Source organism: Cryptomeria japonica, chromosome 4 (assembly GCF_030272615.1).
Source record: "Cryptomeria japonica chromosome 4, Sugi_1.0, whole genome shotgun sequence".
In the NCBI taxonomy this organism is placed as follows: domain Eukaryota; kingdom Viridiplantae; phylum Streptophyta; class Pinopsida; order Cupressales; family Cupressaceae; genus Cryptomeria; species Cryptomeria japonica.
In genome coordinates this window covers 685,934,851-685,956,040 of record NC_081408.1, presented here as the reverse complement: position 1 = coordinate 685,956,040, position 21,190 = coordinate 685,934,851, and the positions used below count along the sequence as shown (strand labels likewise).

Genomic DNA, 21,190 nt, shown 5'->3' with positions numbered 1-21,190 from the left:
CTGCCCAATGTGATTAATGATGGAAGAAACTCAACAAAGTCCGCCCTGCTCATAATGGAGGTCAAAACAAGTCAAAGATTGCTGACCAAGTTTAAAAATAGAATATTCTTAGTGATGTCAGCAAGATCTTGGAGAATTCGAACTTAGAATTGAAAATAGAAAGTTTCTTGTGAGATGAATCTTGCAGATTGAGTCGATTTTGAGACTAGAATTCAAAATGGAAAGTTACATTGGGAAGAATTCGAACTCAAGGATAATGACTATGCAACTATAAATGAAAATAGAAACTTTCTTCGAAAGCAGATAAGACTGAAATGAGAATGGAAACAGATTTTTGAAGACAATCGCGTGTTTCTAATTTCAAATTCCAACTCTAAATACAAATAGGCCATTCTTATTTTCATTTCAACACACAAGAAAGTTCGAACTTCTAAGTATTAAGAGCAGGTTGAAAAAGTTATCTTGCAGGTTTGAAGACAATTTCAGAAGCTTTTTGCAGGTTGGGTGTATTCTTGGTGAAGTACTGAGTTTAACTATCATTCCAAACCTTAGCATTCTCAGATTTTGGGAATTAAACCAGTTGATAGAAGGCAGATTCACCGAGTTTTCTGAGTTTTCATCGAGTTCCTTCTATCTTCTTGTCTTTTTCTTCTCATTCTGTCGAAGGTGAAGCTGGTTTTGTGGGTAAATTCATTAATTTTTTTTTAGTTTGTTGGGAGTAATTTTGGCAGATTTATTCAAAATTTCAATAAGAAGGATCATATTAAGACTGAATATTTATACCTTCTTTCTTATTTCCCACCTTCCAAAGCAAGTTTGGATGAGATTGATGCCATTGCAGACCTGGTTTTTGGATTAAAATCAGAATTTAGTTGCCCTAGAGTGTGGAGTTTTAGTATCATTTTCGAGATCCTTAACATGTAAAAACTCCATTTTCCTGACTAAGTATGAAAAATGAAGTAAAAACTTCAACCACTTAGTCACTCAAAACCTCAAATTTTAAATTGAATTTCTGATTTCTAACTTAGGCTTCATGTGTTTTCACAGATTTCAGTCACGATGAAGTTTCAAGTAGACAAGGATGCTCCTCATGAACTCGAAATGGAAGAATGTCAGTGATACCAACCTTGGACATATCAATATGAGGGAGTTTAAAAAGAGGATATTCGGCTTGGACAACCTTGTGCCTACTATGACCGCACGTAAGATGATGAAGAGTGGCATCGTGCATGCTGCTGGCTTTCTCCCTACTATGCAGTGCACGGAATTGGTAGTTGAGTGTGCCAGACACTATAACCCTGTCAGCAGAGATGTTATAGCACCAGACGGAAGAGTGTTGGCTAACATCAGTGATGTAGCCATAAGGGAAGCCTTTAGAATTCCGGAGTATCACGATGTTGTATATGTGACCAAGGATGAGGCCAACCAAATGTATCAAGACAACATGGAGTACGAGGCTATCAACAATCATTCATGGCTGGACAAACCAAGAAAGGGTGCCTCTAAGCTGTCAAAGAAGAACTTGGTGAGGGCATATTTTAAAGAGGATATCGGAGACATGATTGTCTTATTGAACCGAATAATGGGTAATCCTCAAGGCACTCCATTTGAGCCTTGGATGTATTACTTCATAAATGAGATAATGAATGGAGTCAAGATGATTGACTGGGCTCAGATGATAAGCAACAACTTGGACAGCCAACAGAGAAATTTGGAAGGAGACAAAATCTTCTACATGAGTTCATATTTGTTCTATTCCCTCGCTAGAATAGATACATAGGCCTCACTTGCAGAGGAGAGGTGGGAAACAAGGAGAATCAGTTTCCTGTTTACGATTGCTACCCCCTGCTGCACATGGAAGAAAAAATTACATTTCAAGAGGGTGAATGATGCATTTTTTATGCATATCACACGAACACTGCAAGGTGGATTACATCATAGACTCTCTCAAGAGTCTAAGGACCTCATAAGCAGATTCGGGTATTGGTATACCCAATACCTAAGATTCACCTATATCAGAATTCAGGGATTTTCTGGATCTCCCTACAAGCTCCCAATCTATCCCACCAACTGAGTTGTGCTGCTGGAAATTGTGAGGCAACTGGAAAGTTTCATGACAGTTCAGAGAGAAAAGAAAAAGAAGGCAGCAACATCTTCTCTCACTATTGGATATGGATTGGAGACATGTCCATTAGCACAAGCTGCTGCCACTATGGAGAAAGTGCTGGCATGGTACCCCTTTTACCAATACAAGGCAAGAAAGAATTTAATCCTAAGTTACCGGTTCGCGTTCGAAGAACCCGGTACGCCGGTACGGCAAAATTTTGAAAAGGGGTTTGGGTTTGTTTGGGTTCGTTAGTACAAAAACATGTAAATTATATATATATATGCAGCCTATAAGCATGAATTAAGATTAGCATGTCACATAGCATCATATTAGCATGTTTTCTGACGTGTTCTTTCGTACAGACTTGTGCTTCTCTCTTGGTTGTACGATGCATAGGTGTGTGGCTTGAGACATAGGGTCATTTTAATTTTTTATGTGGTGGAATTCAAAAAAAATAAATTTGCAAACACAAAATCCATTTTAGGGTTGTCAGACCCCTGGGTTCGACTTGGGTCCTCTTGGGTTTGACCCTGGGTCCTCTTGGGTTCGCCCTGGTTCGAACCAGGCCTGTGAACCACGAACCCTATCCAAACCACAGGGGAACCGGACCCGAACCCTGAACCAAGACTGTACCGGACCAGTACCAAGGGTCTAGGGGGCCGAACCCGGTAACTCAGATTTAATCCATTCCGTAAGATGAAAAAGGTAGAAGGAATTGTATTCGAACACATAACTGATTTGGAGGATTATTGGGCTAATGCAGCCGATAGTTTCGAAATTAGAAGAAGATTTCGATTGAGAATTCCCCTAAGCATGGTAAGAGCAACGAAAGTATTCAAGGTCGCTGATCAAGTAGAAGACAGTCCTGAACTTGAACAGTCGGGTTTTGAAAAGATAAGAAATGAGCCACTTACCCTTGATTGATTGGTCAGACTAGGAAAGATCAGATTTGGCAAACCTTATGAAATCAATGGTCGAATACTCCAAGTGGTGAACATCTGAGAAGATGAAGCAGCTGAAGTCCAAAGGTGTTGCCTTGACTTATGATTTGATGGGAACGGATGACTTTATGTCTTCCAACCATGGTATTTCTTCAAGAAATGCTCGGAATCCAAAAAGTGTTGGGTCTCGGAAGAGAAAAGAACCCGTTCGAAGTTCTGGAAAGGCCAAGGGAAAGAAAATTGTTGGGGAAAGACGTGAATCAAATGAAGGTCATTCCATTTTGAGTGTCTCATCTGTTGTGCCTAACCAGAATACAATTGAAAAATAGGAGATGGACACAGATATAGGGGATAATGAAGTAAGAGTGCTTTCTCCTTTGATTGAAGAGATAATGAGAGAGGCTGTCCAAAATCCAGCCAAGGAACAAGGTTCTACTAGGGCTACAGAGATTGAAGAAACTGAGCCTCCTGCGGTTTTTCTTGATGGTATAGTTACTGGACCTGGAGAAATAGATGGTGGATTTGATAAAGATACTATGGAGCAATCAACCATTCCTGATTGGTTGAAAGAGAGGATAAGGGCTAAAGTTCTTGATGAGACCCACTCAGAAGAGAATACTGCAGAATTTTTGGCGAAGGTGAAAGAACCAGTTGTGATTAAACCACCTAAACCAGCTAGAAAATTCTCTTTGATTCAGAGGGATAGTGCAGGGTTCAGAACGGTTCAGTTAGCTGTGTCGAAGGAAGGAAAGACCTAGAGTGATGTTGCTCCAAAAGATTATAAGATCACTACAGTAGATTTGGGTAAGCCTACTCAAGCTCAAGAGATCCAAGATTTTAATGATTCTTGCAACACCCTCAAAGCAAGACTAGCCAAGGAAAAGGAAAAAAAAGGTTGGTTGAGGAAGAGAATCAGCAAGAAAATATGTTGTCCACCTAACTGAGCCACTTAATCATGAGATACCAGTTATCCCTTCGTAGCCTCTTCCGCAGGAGTCGATGAAACATTATGAGGACATGAAGGGCACACTCAGGCAAGTTAAGGAATGGACCTCAGATGCTTCGGCACACGCTGACATACTTGTGGAAAATTTGGTATCAGCACATGAGTCGGCTTCTTCATTGGTCAGCAGAATTCAGGATTTGGCTGCAAATTGGGAGGATATTGAGGAAATCCAAGACGAAATACTTCCACAATTGAGGACTATTCGAGGTCTGTCACAACAAGACTTGATAGGTGCAGGTGTCATCCAGGCTAGGGAAAAGTATTATTTTAACACTTGGTATTGTGCTTTGGTCACCAGGATTGAGGTCCTGAAGAAATCCGAAACTAAGTGTTTTGAAATTCAGAAAAAAGTTAGAGAAATTTTAAGTAGAGTGTTTCGTGTGGCATCAAAAACTTGGCAAAGGGAGGGCATGCAATAAAAACACCTGCAGACAGAGAACCTGAGAGCCAGAATTCAGTCAAGCTTTTTCAAAGTCTCGGGAATGATTGATAAAGGGGATCTCTCATGAATTGCGAGTTTTCTCCTCATTGACGAAAACTTTCTTGTCTAGGTAATTGAGTGGGAATGCATCCTCGCCATGTGTACTGATGATGTGGACGTCATTAACTTCCAAATTAGTAACTTGCCAAGTGTCACTATGGAAGAGGTTCGGCTCATTGTGTCCAGATACATTGAATTTGCAAAAAGGGAAACTGGACACTCACCTCAGTAATAATAGCAATTGTACCACATGTCAGTCTTTTGTTTGTCTGAACTGATAGAGTTTTGAGAAACCCTAATTAGGGTTTATAGCTTTCAATCTGGGCCCTTGATCACTATTTGATCTCGATCGTTCATTATTTTCTGGAAAACCATATAAGGCTACCTCCTCTCATTTGAAGAGTGTGAGGTTTTTGATATATTGTTGCATTATGGTCATTTTTCAAATAATACATTGCATGTGCTCTTTCTCTTAAGGCTTTGTGATCTTTGTTATTTGAGTGATTAGCATGGTTTCAATTTCCTCAACACATTAGTTAGAAGTTATTAATTTAGATTTTCTTTCAAGTTGTTAGAGTTGAATGAAGGATTTGATAAGTATCAATTAACGGTGATATCTCCACTCATACTTTTGGTGAATGGATGATTTCCATCTCATTGTCCAAAGTTAGTCTGAGCCTATCCCCTATGTATGCCAAAACTTCGATCATAAGCACAACCCATTGAAGATTGCACCTGCTTTGTGTAGTTGTCCTTAGTGTGGCGAAGAAAAGTGTCGTTTCCTGAGAACACTTAGTTAATATCGTCTCAAGAATTCATAGGTTTAGATCAGTTTTCTTAACCCTATTCCCTTTTCCCCTTTTTTTTTGAAAATCTAAATCTTGGAAAATCCAAAAAAAGAGAGAGCCTGAAGTTGACAAATTTATCTAAGTCCAGAAGCTTGAAAGACATTTGTAAATGTAAGTCCCCCTTGAGATTTTCAGCATACACTACCCCAGTAGCTATCCTACTAAAGTCGCTTGTTCGCACATATAGACCTTGGAATCAACAATGATTTTTTAGGAGAGGATAGAATACCTTTGGGTATCTTATTCTAATGTTCGGTATATGATAAAGTGTACACCAACAAGTAGGGGGGTGAAATTGAGCTAAGTGTCCAACTTGCAATGACTTCCTTTGCCCACTGATTGGAGCGAAATGTTTTGCCATTGCTCCTCATTGGGAGCAAATTTCACTTCTATTGCTCCATCTCAGAGCGAAATCATCTTCTAGACATTTAGTGAAGAGAATTTGACAACTCTTGCATATGAGGACTTAAATTCAAGTGATGAGTTGATAAGTGAGGAACAAGACTAAGTATCAAAATTTCCTTTGCTCCTCTCTAGGAGTGAATTCTTCTTCCCTTGCCTCCCTTTGAGAGAAAAATTGGCTTCCTTTGCCCTTAGATAGGAGCAAAGTTGATTCCAAGGCTCTTCTTGAGTTTTTTTTCAAACATTTTCACATATGAAGGATAGAGAACTTAAGTTTTAAATTGATGGAATGAAGAGAGAGGTTGACATTTTGGCTAAGTATCAAAAAATTTCAATTGCTCCTTGTTAGGAGCGAATTCTACTTCCTTTGCCCTTCTTTGAGAACGAAAAATCATCCCAAGGCAATTTTGATGACAATTTTGAGTATTTCATATGGTAGAGATGATGATCTTGAGGTATAAGAGGGCAAGATTGGTGAAACTTAGCTGAAAGAAGTGAGTTTCTTACCATTCCATTGCTTATAATTTGAAGCGAAAATCACTTCCTTTGCTCCTCATAAGGAGCGAACTTGGTCCCCATTGCTCCAACTTCCATTGTCTATTCTTAGGAGCGACCTTCTCTCTAAACGCACTTATCAAACCTGCAAATCACATAAAATCAGAGATTATATCAAATTAGGAAGTTATATAGAAGGTATATATCATGTGTGTTTGATGTCTATTTGTTTGTTTTGCAGGAGGTGAAGAACGAAATCAAAGGGACTAGGTTGGAGGAGGATCGGAACAAGTATCCCAAGGAGGAAAGTTCAACATCAAGGTCAAGATACAAGGAAGATGTCTTCAAGAGGACTTCGTAGGCAAACACAATGGTATCAAGGAAGATGATTACACAAGAAGCATTCACTTATACAAGGACATGATCCACAACACCAACAACAGGAAGGGAGGACTTCAAGATACTAAAAAGATTTCATAAAAAGGAGAAGTCATACAATCACCTCAAGGCAGTTATGACATCAAGGGTTCATTCCAAGGCAGCCACAAGATCCAAAACTAAGAGGGAGTCAACGTCTACACCTTGCACCTCCATGATCGATACATTCAAGAGGATAGTTTCAGAAGAGTTAATCAAAGTTAGAAGATCATCATCATCACTGTTGAAGCTGGATAATGTTGAGTATCATGAGATATTGCTCAATATTCATTCATGATGATCTACTAAGTTTACAAGTGCAAGTCGAGGTGTCATCCTAGTCACTACTCACCAATCAGAGGAGTTCCACATCAGCACGTCCAGATTCAATGAACCAAGCTCATCATATGGAGGCACAAACTTCGAGACACCTACTCCCGTTTTCTACTGGTTCACATTCAGTATTAAACCTAAATGTAATTATTTCATTGGCCAAAATAAAGTTTGTTGTAACAAACTGTTACATATTGATTGCAACCTTTAACTTCATGAAAACTAGTTGGCCTTTCACAGCACAGCCATAGAGATGTTATATTGCAGATTTTTCCTTGAAGATTTCAATTCACCTCTATCTTTTATATCAGCACCACCACCACTCCGCCGCCATCCCCTCGCCGTCCCCAAATTTAGGCCCTTGGTCCCCTCGTCCTCGAAACCCGTTCCCGCATCCCCTACTCAGGAAACTTCGTGGAACATTGTAAAATGATGATTGGTTGATTCTTCAAAAGTTTCTTCATTTTCTTCCATTGTGTCCATCTCTGTTGCTTTTGTTGCTCCTCTTGCCAGTTCAACAAAATCTTTATCAATAAGTGGGATATCATTTTTTTTTTGACAATCCAATCATCAAAAGGATTGATGGCATTATGAGAACATTGAGAAGGAACCTCCATCTTTTTGGTTTGAAGGTGAAGGTTGTACTGAACGAAGAGATGTCTTGGTGAGCCTATTCCTTGCTAGGCTGCATGCTATTTAATGGCTGGGTGGTTTCCATAGGGAATGCAAGTATAATTACAAAGAGTTAAGGGATGGAACAAATCCTTCTAACTATACTTGAAAGCACCATTCTCTGCATTGAAAAACTTTCAAAGAGAAATGTTCAATCCATAAAATTTTAGATCACAGGCATCATTTCATTATGGGAGAGGAACAAGTGTTCTATGACACACTAGGCTAATCAAAGTAGGTGATCATTGTTAAGTTCTTTCAAAATTCTATGATCAAAATAGAAGAGATGGAGATATGATCTGAAAGTTGTATTTTATCTGCTATGGTGTGTTTTGAAGATGCACAACACTTATTAATTTCGGTGTGTCCATCCTCCTCAATGTAAGCATGCTATATAAGTGGATGAGGGGTTACGTAGTGAAGAGATATGTCTTCCCACGTGGGAAGACACCTCTCTTCCCTACGTACCTCTCACCACAGTATATAAACTAGTCACCATTTACTTACCTGATCGGAAGGAGTGCAACTTGTTTGAGAATCGCTTTACCACCCGATACCATGAACGGTGTAAATATATATATATATATATATCGGAAGCATGAAATAGTACGACCGACGTTACAAAATTTAACAATCATTTCACAGAATGATAAACAGGAGACAGAACATTCAAAGGAAGTAGATAAGTAATATTCTAATATGCTAAAATCCATCAAGACATTTCTGTGAATTCAACCAATCGATTAACTTCTATGAGCTCAAGGATAGATTTTCACTGCATTACATTGGTTAATCAAATTGCTCAGTGTTTGCCATCTCACTTTTGTAATACCCTTAGAAAAATTGACTCCTAAACTCAGATGCAAGGATGACTAAAAGTCTTTAAGAGTTCCAGAAAAGAAACAAATAAGAACATTACCATGGGCTCAAGGTGATTCAAACCACTGTTCATCAGAGATTCTACCAGGTTAAATTAATAGGGGAGGAACTCTATTGCATAAGGCACAGCTGTATTGTTTGTAAGAATGAATGATATGCAAGACTGTCGAATAGCACATAATGCAAAATCAAAATCAAAATATCAATGCTCACATGCATCATACCTGAGAAAGGCCAGAACTTGGATGTATATGAACAGTTTGTGGATTTTTAATTGTGCGATAAGAACCATTTTTCTGGAGCTTGGCAGTATGATAAAAATATCCTGTGGTAGGAATCTCATTTTTGTCAGGGAAATCATGACAATTTAAAATTCAGCAAAAAAAAAACCATAGTTGAATCTCAGATTCTAACATGTAAATACCTGATGTTATTGACTTTTTTATCGACTCTAAATCATTTAAATTGCTTGAAGGCTCTATTTCAACCCTTTCTAAGAGACCCTCTAACTGATCTCGTATGTCACGTGCTCTCTTCATGCTCCTCACCTTAAAAAAAGAATCATAAATGCCAATTAAATGTATTAATAAGCATTTCACAAAGAATAAGCAGCAACAATAGAAGAAATTGAACATGAAAGCCTCACAAAATAAAGATTATTGTAAAGTTTTTGAGGCAACATCCTATTCCACAAAAAATTTCTTAGATTTATAAGCAAAAAAGGGAATCAAAACTTGTATTAAGTCAATAAATAGTGAAGGGAGTGCAACAAAGTTTGAGAGTGGAGCAAAGCTTTTACCTCTTGAGAAAATGAAAACGATATGCTTTGATTACACAGCTAGCGTATTGTCAAAACTAAATTATTATCTAAATAATAGGATCATGTTTATAAAGAGTTATAGTGTGCACATATTTTAATGCCAATATCCATTGAGAGAGACAGAGAGAGAGAGAGATTAACATCTGCAAACAACTGATAAATGATTGAGATCAAAAGCACGCCAAACGAAAATATTCAACTCACTAAACAATTTCTACTTTTCAGGATAATATCAAAACTATAACAGCAATGTATTAGTAATTTAGTACTATATCATAAACCAATCTTGCATTCAAAAAACTATTACCAAGGTTGCATGGACATGGATATAGATATGATATCAGCCATTTTTCAAGACCCCTAATATGGATATAGCAAGATACAGAAAAATGTGGCATTCATAAAAGACACATACACACATATATATAACACAATTTTCTAAGTTATAAAAGGAGATTTTCATTACTTTAGAAGTAATATAGAGGCAAAATACATCAATAGAATTACATGATGTCAAAATATCATCACCATAATCCTAAAATTGGAGTTCTAGATCATCCAAATTATTTGAAGAGCCAAGATAGTTAAGTTGAGTATGACCACCAATTAGACTCCCCAAACCAAACAAAGATGCACCCGAAGATCCTCCTACTATGTTAGAATTCTCGACAATGGGATTGAAAGGTGTTAACACATTTATGGATACATCAATGTGTTGGTGTGAATAAGGTATTTTACCTATCTAGTTCACTAGTAGGTCCTATTTGTTGGAAATTTGCTGTCATTGATGTCAAAGAGCTTTTCTTAGTGTAATTAATGGAGATCAGCTTGTCATCATTAAGGAGGAGTTTAATTGCTTTGAGTTCCAAATTGCACAATATTTAATTATTGTTGTGGCCAATTTCCCTTTGGCAACCAAGGATGGGTAAGTTTATTTTAGGGCAGACCCTCCTTGTTTTGGCATCCCTTCTGTGTTGTCAAAGAAATAATTCAACATAACAATTTTTGGGCCGACCTTCATGGAATTAGACACCCATTTTTGGCATGCAAAAATTTAAATGAAGTAAAAAAAATTCTGCCTTGGCTGACCTAATTGAAGAGAAGTGATCATTTGACCTAGTTCCCATTTTAAAAAATGGCTCAATTTTTTCAACTCAAATATTGACAATCTCGTAGTCAACCTGAAATTTTTTGGGCATTCTAGACATGATGAGGATTTCCTCTCCAGAATGCACCATTCAAATGCTCAAGGCCAGATTTCTTAGGAAAAGAATGGGAATCTCAAATCTGGAGCTTTGATACCATGTTAAAGTAGATTCTTCAACCCTACAACTCCCACAAATCACCTACAATCAAACATCTATCACAAAAAATAAAAGAGAGAAAATCAAAAGAAATGTTATAAAAAACCAAAGCATTCTATTGATACCAAAAAAAAGCATAGATAATGGATAATATAATACAATGAATTACCCTTGCTAAAGGATGAAGAAACCCTAAGTGAGTGATAAATTAGATCCTGACAAGTTTTCTGATCATGGTTTTAAGACTCGTGGACTCGCCACGGACTCGCGAGTCCATGGGAGCCACGAGTCGACTCGCCAAGGACTCGCGAGGCAAGTCCTGGCGAGTCCATCTGAAAGACTCGCGAGTCTTTTGCAAGGACTCACGCGAGTCTTTTGCACGGACTCACGAGTCTTTCAGATTGACTTTTTTGGGGGTTAAGGGGTAACCCTAATTGGATGTGGGCCAATAGAAAAATAACACACGAGGCCTTTATAAAATAATAAATATTTTTGGACTCGCGGGGCGCTGCATCCAAACCCCCGTCAACAAATATAGGGGGAAACTGCACTAATGGAAGTAGGGAAAATTTAATCTCTGAGTCTGATTAGGCTTCATATAACAACATAATTAGCTTTGAAGAAATCTTGGTATTTAGATTTAGTATTTCAAATTTCCTATAGTTTCATTTGAAATGTAATTCTTATACTATTATACTCTCATACATCTTTTCAAAACAAGTTTTTCAAGTACTATATGTATATGTATAACTATATCAGCACCACCACCCCGTCACCGTCCCCCCGCTGTCCCCAAACTTAGGCCCTTGGTCCCCCCGTCCCGGAAACCCGTCCCCCCGTCCCCAACGCCGGTAGAACACTGGACTTTTTCATTAGTTTGTAGTCTTCTCTTTAGTTTGTTCATTGTTGTTTTTCACATTTGGAGTTGGACATATCATTATATGTAATTTTGTAAACATTTATAAACTTATGCTGCTATTATACATTTTAGAGTTGAAACTATGAGTATGAATGATGATCAAATATTGCGCGTTTGTAGATCATATGACATGTGTAATGTTTCAATTATGGCTCTTATGTTCTCTAAATGCATTAATTTCTTTATTTTTTTTTGTAAAACTATGGGTTTTTTTTTTGCCGAGTCTTTCGCAAGTCTTTCACAAGTCCGAGTCCGAGTCCAAATTTTTGGTTTGCTGAGTCTGTGGCGACTCCGAGTTTTAAAACTTTGTTCCTAATCCTATGACTTGAAACTAAAAAGCACCATGATCTAAGTAAACTTAAGCATGCAAATGTAAAAAAGGAACCTAATAATTGATTAGGTAATACTAATTACCTTTTTACAGTTTTACTCTAACAATCCAAATGCCAAAAATACAAAAGTACTAGCAAGGGAAAACATGTAAAAATATTGATTTAATTTCAACAAGCTTAAATTTTGCCATCAAGTTATTTATATCAAAAATGTCAAATTGGAGAAAGACATGAAATGAAGCAATATTTATCCAAAATGTGCATGCAGCCAAATAAACCAGACAAAACAGAGCAATAATTGTTATAATGTTCAGTGTGCAGAACAATAAGTTTTCATTACACTGTAATGGTGTGTTCATTGCATCCTTCATCAAACATTTATGTAATTGGGAAATCAGGCTCAATATGTTAGCAAGGATGTATTGGTCATTAGATATAAACACTGTTGTCAACTGATAACTTAAACTACTTAGAATCAAAATTCAATTCCCTAATAATTGATTTAGAATTTTTCATGCTTATATTTGTTACTTGCTCTATATAAGTAAAGTTATAGCTAAAAAATGTCAAGATCAATTTCGATACCTGAATATAATTTTCATAGCACCACTGTGTTGAAAAGTTTGTTTCCTTCCATGAATCGTACACCTGATAACAATAAAGTCATTGTCAGAGAAAAACATTCAATGACTATTTTATGTACAACTCTCTCTTTTATAATAATGCAACAGTTTCAATGTTTCCTGTGCATGTGCTACTCATACTGGAGATAAATTAGAATTCTATAATTAAATAATTTGTCAGAAGAATTAATACTTTGAATGTTCTAAGAAATGCTTATTTGTTGAAGGAAGATAACAAGATGTAACTTCAACAACAGTGCAGATTACACAACACCACTTTATTCATATCAAGAATAACAAAAAAAAATTATTTCTGAATTTCCATTAATATAAAAAAGAACTGAATCAAAATCTCTGTTAACAAAAAATTAAAAGACCTAGCCTTTGGATCATAGTCACTAGGAGAAATCAAAAACAATACTTTCTGTAAGGCACCAAAACAAGACCTTCCCCTCAGACATGCAACTAAGTAGAACAAAAAAAGACCTTATAGTTGAGAAAATAAAGTGACCAAAACTGGATCTTCACAGAAGTGAAGATTGCATTTGCTAATCTATAGAATCTATACTGGTGAGCTTTAGTTTTTACATTATTTATATTTAACATCAATCAAATTTCTAAATCTTCCTCCCACAACAATTGAAATCATACAATCAGGAAGTCATTCAATTCAATCTTTAGGAAATCCGATGCAAAAATATACATGAGGAATGGAATTTATAAACTTTGCATACCTTTAGCAACGCAATATGATCTCCTACATTTCCTGTGTGGAAGTTCATCCTAGCATTATCTGCGTGCACTTGCTTATCCTTTGGACGATAAAATATTGAGTTTCCCACTGATAGCATGGCAGCGATTGTGATGATCTCTTCTGAACATTTGTATTTATCTGACGAAACTATCATTTTGGATAGCATTGGATCTAGGGGAAACTCTGCCATCCGCCGTCCTAATTTTGTTAACTCACCCTTGTCATTCAGGGCACCAAGAGCATAAAGCTGCTCTAGTGCTCTTATTAATGTTTCTGCTGGAGGGGGATCCATAAAATCAAAATTTATGAGATCATGAATACCTAAACTTTTGAGCATAAGCACAACATTAGATAGATTTGTCCGCTGTATTTCTGGAATTGTATTGTCCTCCATTTCATTTTGATGTGACCAAGCAGTGTACAATCGAAAGCATTTACCTGGCCCTGTTCTTCCTGCTCTACCTGATCTCTGCAAAGCAGATGCCTTCGAAATTGGAGTCACAATCAATGACTCCATTCCTGAACGAGGATTATATGATTTCTGTTTGCAAAATCCAGGATCAATAACATACTTTATTCCATCTATGGTCAGAGAAGTTTCTGCTATATTTGTTGCCAGTATAACTTTGCGCGCTCCTTCTGGTGTTGGATCAAAAATTTTTGCTTGCATATCTGATGGGAGATTGGCATATATGGGACATATGATCATTTCAGATATTTTTGTGCCTAGACCCCTAGTCCTGTGTTTTAAAATTTCTTCTGCTGCTTCAATCTCTTCTTGCCCTGTAAAAAATACAAGAACATCCCCTGACTGTTGTGTTACATGTATTTGTAACACAGTCACAATTGCAGCTTCCAAATAGTCTGCTTCAGGTGATTTTGTAAAATGGATTTCAACAGGAAATCTCCTCCCTGGTATTTTGAAAATTGGGGCCATATCAAAGTATTCACTAAACTTTTCTGCATCTAACGTTGCACTTGATATGAGAAGTTTTATATCCGGACGAAAGCGAGAAATATCCTACAAAAAGTAGTCAAATTTATTTAGAATCAATTGTTAAAGAAAAGAATGTGGAACACTAATCTTAAACAAACTTAAAAAGAGAATAAAGCCTTGCACAAATCACCGAAAAGACAATACCTTGACTAACCCAAATAGAACATCTGTAGAAACAGTTCTCTCATGGGCCTCATCAACCATCATAACACTGTAAAATAGGGCATGCAGCTAGAAAAGATGTTACTTCTGAAAATATTTGGAGAACCAAATATGTAACCTGCTGAGAAAAGTATGTGAAAGACACCATTACTACACATTCTAAACAAACCTGTAGCTTGCTAGATCAGGTTCACCCAAGAATTCCCGGAGTAGCATACCATCCGTCATGTATTTAAGAATTGTTTTTTCAGATGTGCAGTCTTCAAATCGAATAGAATAACCAACCTATCAACTAATACATGTCAATCATGTCATACCAAATAATGCTCACAGCTAATTGTACAAAATATTCTAGACAATGCTCTTCCAGCTAGAATACTGAGGACCTTAAGAGACATCATCCTTATTCTGTCAGTAAGCATATCAAATAGCTTTCATAAAAGATGAAGGAACCACCTCATGACCTAGTTTAACGCCCATTTCTTCTGCAACTCGGGCAGCTACACTCATTGCTGCAACCCGCCTTGGCTGTGTACATCCAATCTGCGGAGGAACAATTTCTATAAATGAAATCTATGAAGTCGACGAATATATGAAATATCCTAAGAAATTATAACGATACACAAACACAGATTAGGCCCCTATAACACAAACTCTCTAAAAATTCTGCAAGTTTTCTTTATTTTTAGCTTGTAACTTAATAATCTGAGAATCTCCTGATGACTTCTGTTTCAATAAAGAACTATTTTATGGATCTACGTTTTCCTTAGTAATTGGTAATATCTATCCATCTTAGAAATTTCTATTCTTGTATGTTTTCATAATTTAGTGATTTTGAATGAAAGATAGTAAAAGATGTACACGTATATAATCCTTAGAATATTCTAATCTTTTAAATATATCCTAGCATAATACTGGGATTATATATATAAAATATTCTAAGGAAGTCCATCTTAGACACTTCTGTTCTTGTATGTTTTCCAGAACTTAGATTCAATTTTGCAGTAGCGGCTTTGAATAAAGTTTATCAGAACCTAAATGCTTCCACCAATTGATTAAGTGCCATAATGAATGAAGAGTCCCTTATAGTATATTTGAAAGCTTCTCTAGATATGACACTGACACCCTGCAAATTAAAGGGATGCCAGCAAGCAGATTAGCAACAGGAAGGCCAATGTTCCAATGGAGCAGGTTTGTCTTACACACAATGCTAAATCCACATTTGAACTGAAGAACTACTGGAATTATCGATGGATGCCAGAGGAAACTTGTAGCAGTAAGTAGATAATGATCTGAAAAATCGATCAAAGTTGCTTGACTGTGCGGTTAGTTGATGACATTTTTAGTTGTGGACTTGTCTAAGGACTATGGCCACACGAGTTTCCTCCATAAGATGGTATTCAAAGCCATGATTTTTGGTCTCAGGTCAGAAGCAGTCTTGGGGTGATTCAAGGAAAGACAAAGACATCAAAAAGCAGGAAGTGGTTTTGCAACCGCCCAACAGTTTCAAAACCACCACTAAAGATTTGCAGCAGGTTTAAAGTTGATGCTAAGAAATTGTGGCAGTTTTGATGTAACTTGGACAGCAAGTGGAAGTTGACGGGATGAGAACACTTCTAACATATTGTGCAAGCATTGGCCTCAATTATACCTTTATATTTTTTAAGTTTTGACAGTTGGAAGAGGAACAGGGCTTCCATGATGTGGAAACCATTTGCAGGTGTTTGGAACTTCTTGCATTTGTTTTAGGTCTTCCAATTCATCTTCATGACATTGTAAACACTTATAACTGACTGGAAGATGCTGGCATGAGGAGGATGAGCTCACTCTTCTGGAGTTTTCTTTGTTTTGGGGGGAAAAAACTCCGCATACATGTCACATTCTCTCGCATGATCCAAAAGGTCTCTTTGTCATATTTTTTAAAAATCATGCTATGCATGAAAGGGCTTTGGTAAAACAATTTTGGAATGTGGGCAATACTATTTTTAGGGTTGTGACATGGTCTTCTGACATTTTGAACAAAGAAATTCTAGCTGTACCTATTCCTAGGTGGCTGATTGTGAAAGATGTACTGGATCAATTTTGGGCCTTTCTCCCTCAACTCCTTGCCCTAATGGGCAAAGTTCATCAAGTTGAGGAAACAAGAAGCACCTTGCCACATATGCATGCAAAGATATTGGTTGCCCTCTCTCCTAGTCTGGATATTCCAAAACAAATTAGAATTGACCTAGGTGTAACCTGTTAACCTAACCTGCAACAAATTGATCTCTTGTGGGGGCTAAACTCTTTGCTTCCTTTGCAAAAAAGAGGCACACCAAAAAGAAATCCCCTGGTTTTAAACTAAGGGCTTTGAGGAATCCAACTTTCAACCCCAAAATAAACTTGGAAATACCCATTGATAATGTTGTTGTGCCTATTTCAGAGGATTTTCCTCCTGTCAGTGTGAATGCTAAAGAGACTCCGATGGATAAAAGCCCTAAATCTTATATTCACATGATTGCAATTGATAATGAGGTATCAAAAAAGTTGCCAAAAAATACTCCAAATGAGTCTAGTCTTTGAACAATACCAATATTGGACAGCCCAAGAATGCCTAGGCATTGGCATTGTGCAAGATTAGAAAGAAGGTAGATAAAACCAGGAAACAGAACCTACAAGAGTTACTTGAACAGGTAGATTCAGAGGGGATTTCATTCAAAGCTTCCCTTAGACAGCTCCCCTATTTCAAGTGAGGAAGAAATAATGAAAGGGATTGACCATAGTTTTAAAACTCGTGGACTCGCCACGGACTCGCGAGTCCATGGGAGCCACGAGTCGACTCGCCAAGGACTCGAGAGGCGAGTCCTAGCGAGTCCATCTGAAAGACTCGCGAGTCTTTTGCATGGACTTGCGCGAACCAGAAAAAATGTCATGCAAGCTTTAAAATTGAGTTTAACATGTGAAAAAATTTGCTCTCTCCGTCAGGATTCATATATGGAATATAACATTTAAGTATAAGTGACATTTCCTTTTATCTTTCTTCTATCTTTCTTCTTTCTTATACTTTATATTCCATATATACTGTCAGGATGTTTGAGAGTGGTTTCGGACCTCCAGAAGTTATAATGCAAAATCTAGTTTTTGGAGGATTCTTCAATTTTCCAGACTTAGTCAGATTTCAGGATCAGGAAGACATTCCAGACTTAGCCAAATTTCAAGGCATTTGAAGATCAGGATGACATTCCAGACTTTAAGTTATATTCCATATATACTGTCAGGATGTTTGAGAGTGGTTTCGGACCTCAAGGAGTTATAATGCAAAATCTAGTTTTTGGAGGATTCTTCAATTTTCCAGACTTCGTCAAATTTTAGGATTCTTCGGCGATGCCCCTTGACCACAACTTGGGGGCGTTGCCCCCAAACCCCCGTCGAAAAATATAAGGGGAAATTGCACCGATGGAAGTAGGGAAAATTTAACCTCCGAGTTTGATTAGGCTCCATATAAAAGCATAATTAGCATTGAAGAAATCTTGGTATTATACATTTTAGAGTTGAAAGTTTGAAACTATGAGTATGTGACATGTGTAATGTTTCAATTATGGCTCTTATGTTCTCTAAATGCATTAATTTCTTTATGTTTTTTTGTAAAACTACGGTTTTTTTTTTTGTCGAGTCCTTGCCGAGTCTTTCACGAGTCTTTCACGAGTCCGAGTCCGAGTCCAAATTTTTGGTTTGCCGAGTCCGTGGCGAGTCCGAGTTTTTCAACTATGGGATTGACAATAGTATCTCCTCTATCAAACAAAGAGAAGAAAAAGAAAAGAAAACACCTCAACAGAGATGACAATGACCAACAAAGTTAAAAAAGGGTAAGGAAGATAAGATGCCCAAATGTTTTGACAAATAAAGAAGTAGCAAAGAGGAGGCATCTAATTTAAATGAAGATGAACTCAAACTGCATTAGCTGGATGGAATATAGGGGGACTTGAATCTCCTGATAGGAAGTTTATCGTCAAAAGAATGTGCAAACAGTTTGGAAGCGTTGACATCCTCATGCTTTAGAAGATAAAGGCAACTAATTTCACTCTTGACACTAGTCTGAATCTTATTTGGAAGGAGTCATTGCACTTCTACTCCAATCATGAAAAAGGCAGAGGACGCACTGCCATCTTGCTGAATATTAGATGGGCTCAATTTATTAGAGAATTTGGATACTCCCCTTGTAATATGGCTACCTTGATTATTATTGAATATGAGGAAGGATTTTCTCAATTTTGCCCCTAATCACTATGGAGAGAGGATCCAATTGTGGAAGTGGTAAAGCAATCTTCCTAATATCCCCTAGATCCTTGGTGGGGATTTCAACATGATAGAATGTAGTGAAGATAAGGTTGCCGGTGTAGATACGGGATGGAAGGGAAATGAAAAAAACATTTGCTATCAAATGAAAAACAAGGAAATCAAATCTTCCTTCTACATGTCAATTTTCAAATCTCCCTTTTGTTGGTTGTAATTAGGGCCAGCGGATTCCTATTGCCTTAGGCAACATTGGAATCCGCCCCCCTTTATATAGGGCTAGGCCCATCTCCACTCGGCACTTAAGGTTGCTCGCCACACACTAAAATAAAACGCCTCCTTGATAGGGCCGACCCCATTAGGGCAAATTAATGGAAAGCAACAAAATGGTTTAAAGGATAAAGGAGGCCGACATGATTAGGGATCTATATGTCACCTATAAATGCATCACCTTCCTCTCATTTAAATTAATCAAGTTTAATGTTGAAAAACAATCTTTGGTGAAAAGCAAAGGTTGTACTTATGCAAGATCAAAGTCTTCCACATAGTAAGCAGCGAACCTTCACATAGTTGCAGCGAACTTCATAAGGGTTGCATTAGCAAACAGCGAACCTCCTCACATGTTGTAGCAGATCCAAATAGGAAGGTGCGAACTTGATCAAACAGCAGTAGACTTGACATTGAAGGCAGCGAACTCCCTTAGGAACAGCAGATCATCATCTAACATTGAAGACTCCATTAAAGGGCTGCAATCAGACAATAACCTAATTATTCCTCTCTCATGATGGCTGTACAACCAGATAAGTGTGTAATTTCCTGTTGAATTCTAAATCATAAATCAGATCTGAGGATCCTTTGGCTGGGTTTTTCCTCCTAGGAGGTTTTCCCAAGGTAACTGTGCATTGTCTCTAGCATTTCATTTCCGTTATTATGCTTAAAGTCTGAAAACAATAAATTAATTAATCTAAATCTAATTTTCTGAGTTTTATTCAATCTAAAAGTACTAAAAATAACATGGTATCAGAGCTAATTGGTTAGATTAACCTTCAGATTTAAAATTCAGTTCACCTTTATTTTCAGTTTGCTGTAGCTTTTGCAAATCAGGTCAATGGGGCTGAAAGTTGAAGATAGGCTTGATGGGGATCTAAACTTTACTGCATGGAAAGTTCGAATCAAGTTGGCTCTTGAGGAAGAAGACCTCCTCCAATTCATAGAAGAAAAGGAGCTAATTGTGCCATCGGATGCTGCTGAGTTAAAACAATTCAAAAGGGATGTTGTCAAGGCCAGGAAGATCCTCATTGATTCAGTCAAAGATCACCTCGTCACCTCTATTGCCTCATTCACCATTGCAAGGGAAATGTTCAACCATCTTCAAGGTACATATGAAGTTAACAATCTTAGTAGGGCAATTACGTTAAGACAACAACTACTTAATATCAAAATGGCTAAAGAAGATTCTGTTATTTCCTACTTCATGAGAATTTCTGAACTGAAGAATCAGCTAAGATTAATTGGTCATAACATGGAAGACAAAGACATTGTCATGATTGCCCTTAATGGCCTACCCTTCTCTTGGGAATCATTTATCCAAACCATAAGTGGCCGGTCTGAGCAACCTTCCCTTGATCATCTTAAAAATGATTGCATTCAAGAAGAGTCTCGCCTCTTCACAAGAGGTCAATCCAAGAGCCCTCATGTAGATGAGCATCACATGCTTGCTGTCCAATGCAAGAAAAAGGGTAATTGGAAGCAACCTTATCCTAAAAGAAATAGGGAATCAAGACCTTTTAGTTCCCAACACCATTGGAAGAAACCAAGAGATACTTCGCGTGTGCGATGCTTTAGATGTGACAAATTCAGTCACTATGCTAAGGAATGCCAGTTTAACCCTAACCAAAGTGAAGCTAACCTAAATGAAGTTTCAGAACACAATGATGACTTTCTATTCATATCTGCTCTATCTAGCAGTATTCCCTCAAATAGCAATACATGGTTGATTGACAATGGTGCTTCCAGACACATCACAGGTTACTGTGACCACCTCTCAGGTCTTGTAGAAAAAGATACCAGTCTTCACGTGGTAATTGGTGATGACGCTCGTTATTCGGTAAGAGGTTCTGGTTCTACTTCTCTAAATTTAGATTCTGGTATCTCTTTACATCTCAGTGATATACTGTTTGTTCCTGGAATTAAAAGAAATCTAATTTCCATTTCTGCCCTAGAAGATAAAGGTTATCAAATTGCATTTTCTGAAGGAAAAGTTCTTGCTTGGTCTAAGAAAGCTAGTTTCAAATCTGCTCGTATAATTGGTCATAGATATGATAGTCTTTATAAGCTCTCTACTAACCCTATTCAAGCCCTCATTAATGAGGTCCCAGAATCCTGTGAGCTATGGCATAGAAGACTTGGACATCTACATTTTCAAG

General features: G+C 37.4%; 1 protein-coding gene across 8 annotated transcripts in view; it reads right to left on the bottom strand.

The window, feature by feature from the left end:
• The window catches only part of LOC131028627 (pre-mRNA-splicing factor ATP-dependent RNA helicase DEAH1), a 190,919-nt gene that overhangs the window by 15,930 nt on the left and 153,799 nt on the right, over positions 1 to 21,190 (bottom strand). For all 8 annotated transcript variants that reach the window (XM_057958933.2, XM_057958935.2, XM_057958930.2 and 5 more), the window contains 7 exons: positions 14,949 to 15,035; positions 14,662 to 14,777; positions 14,475 to 14,541; positions 13,314 to 14,354; positions 12,542 to 12,604; positions 9,006 to 9,129; positions 8,806 to 8,906 (listed from right to left, as the gene is read on the bottom strand). In XM_057958933.2, the coding sequence (XP_057814916.2) occupies positions 8,806 to 8,906; positions 9,006 to 9,129; positions 12,542 to 12,604; positions 13,314 to 14,354; positions 14,475 to 14,541; positions 14,662 to 14,777; positions 14,949 to 15,035 (1,599 nt within the window). The remainder of the gene's footprint in view (positions 1 to 8,805; positions 8,907 to 9,005; positions 9,130 to 12,541; positions 12,605 to 13,313; positions 14,355 to 14,474; positions 14,542 to 14,661; positions 14,778 to 14,948; positions 15,036 to 21,190) is intronic.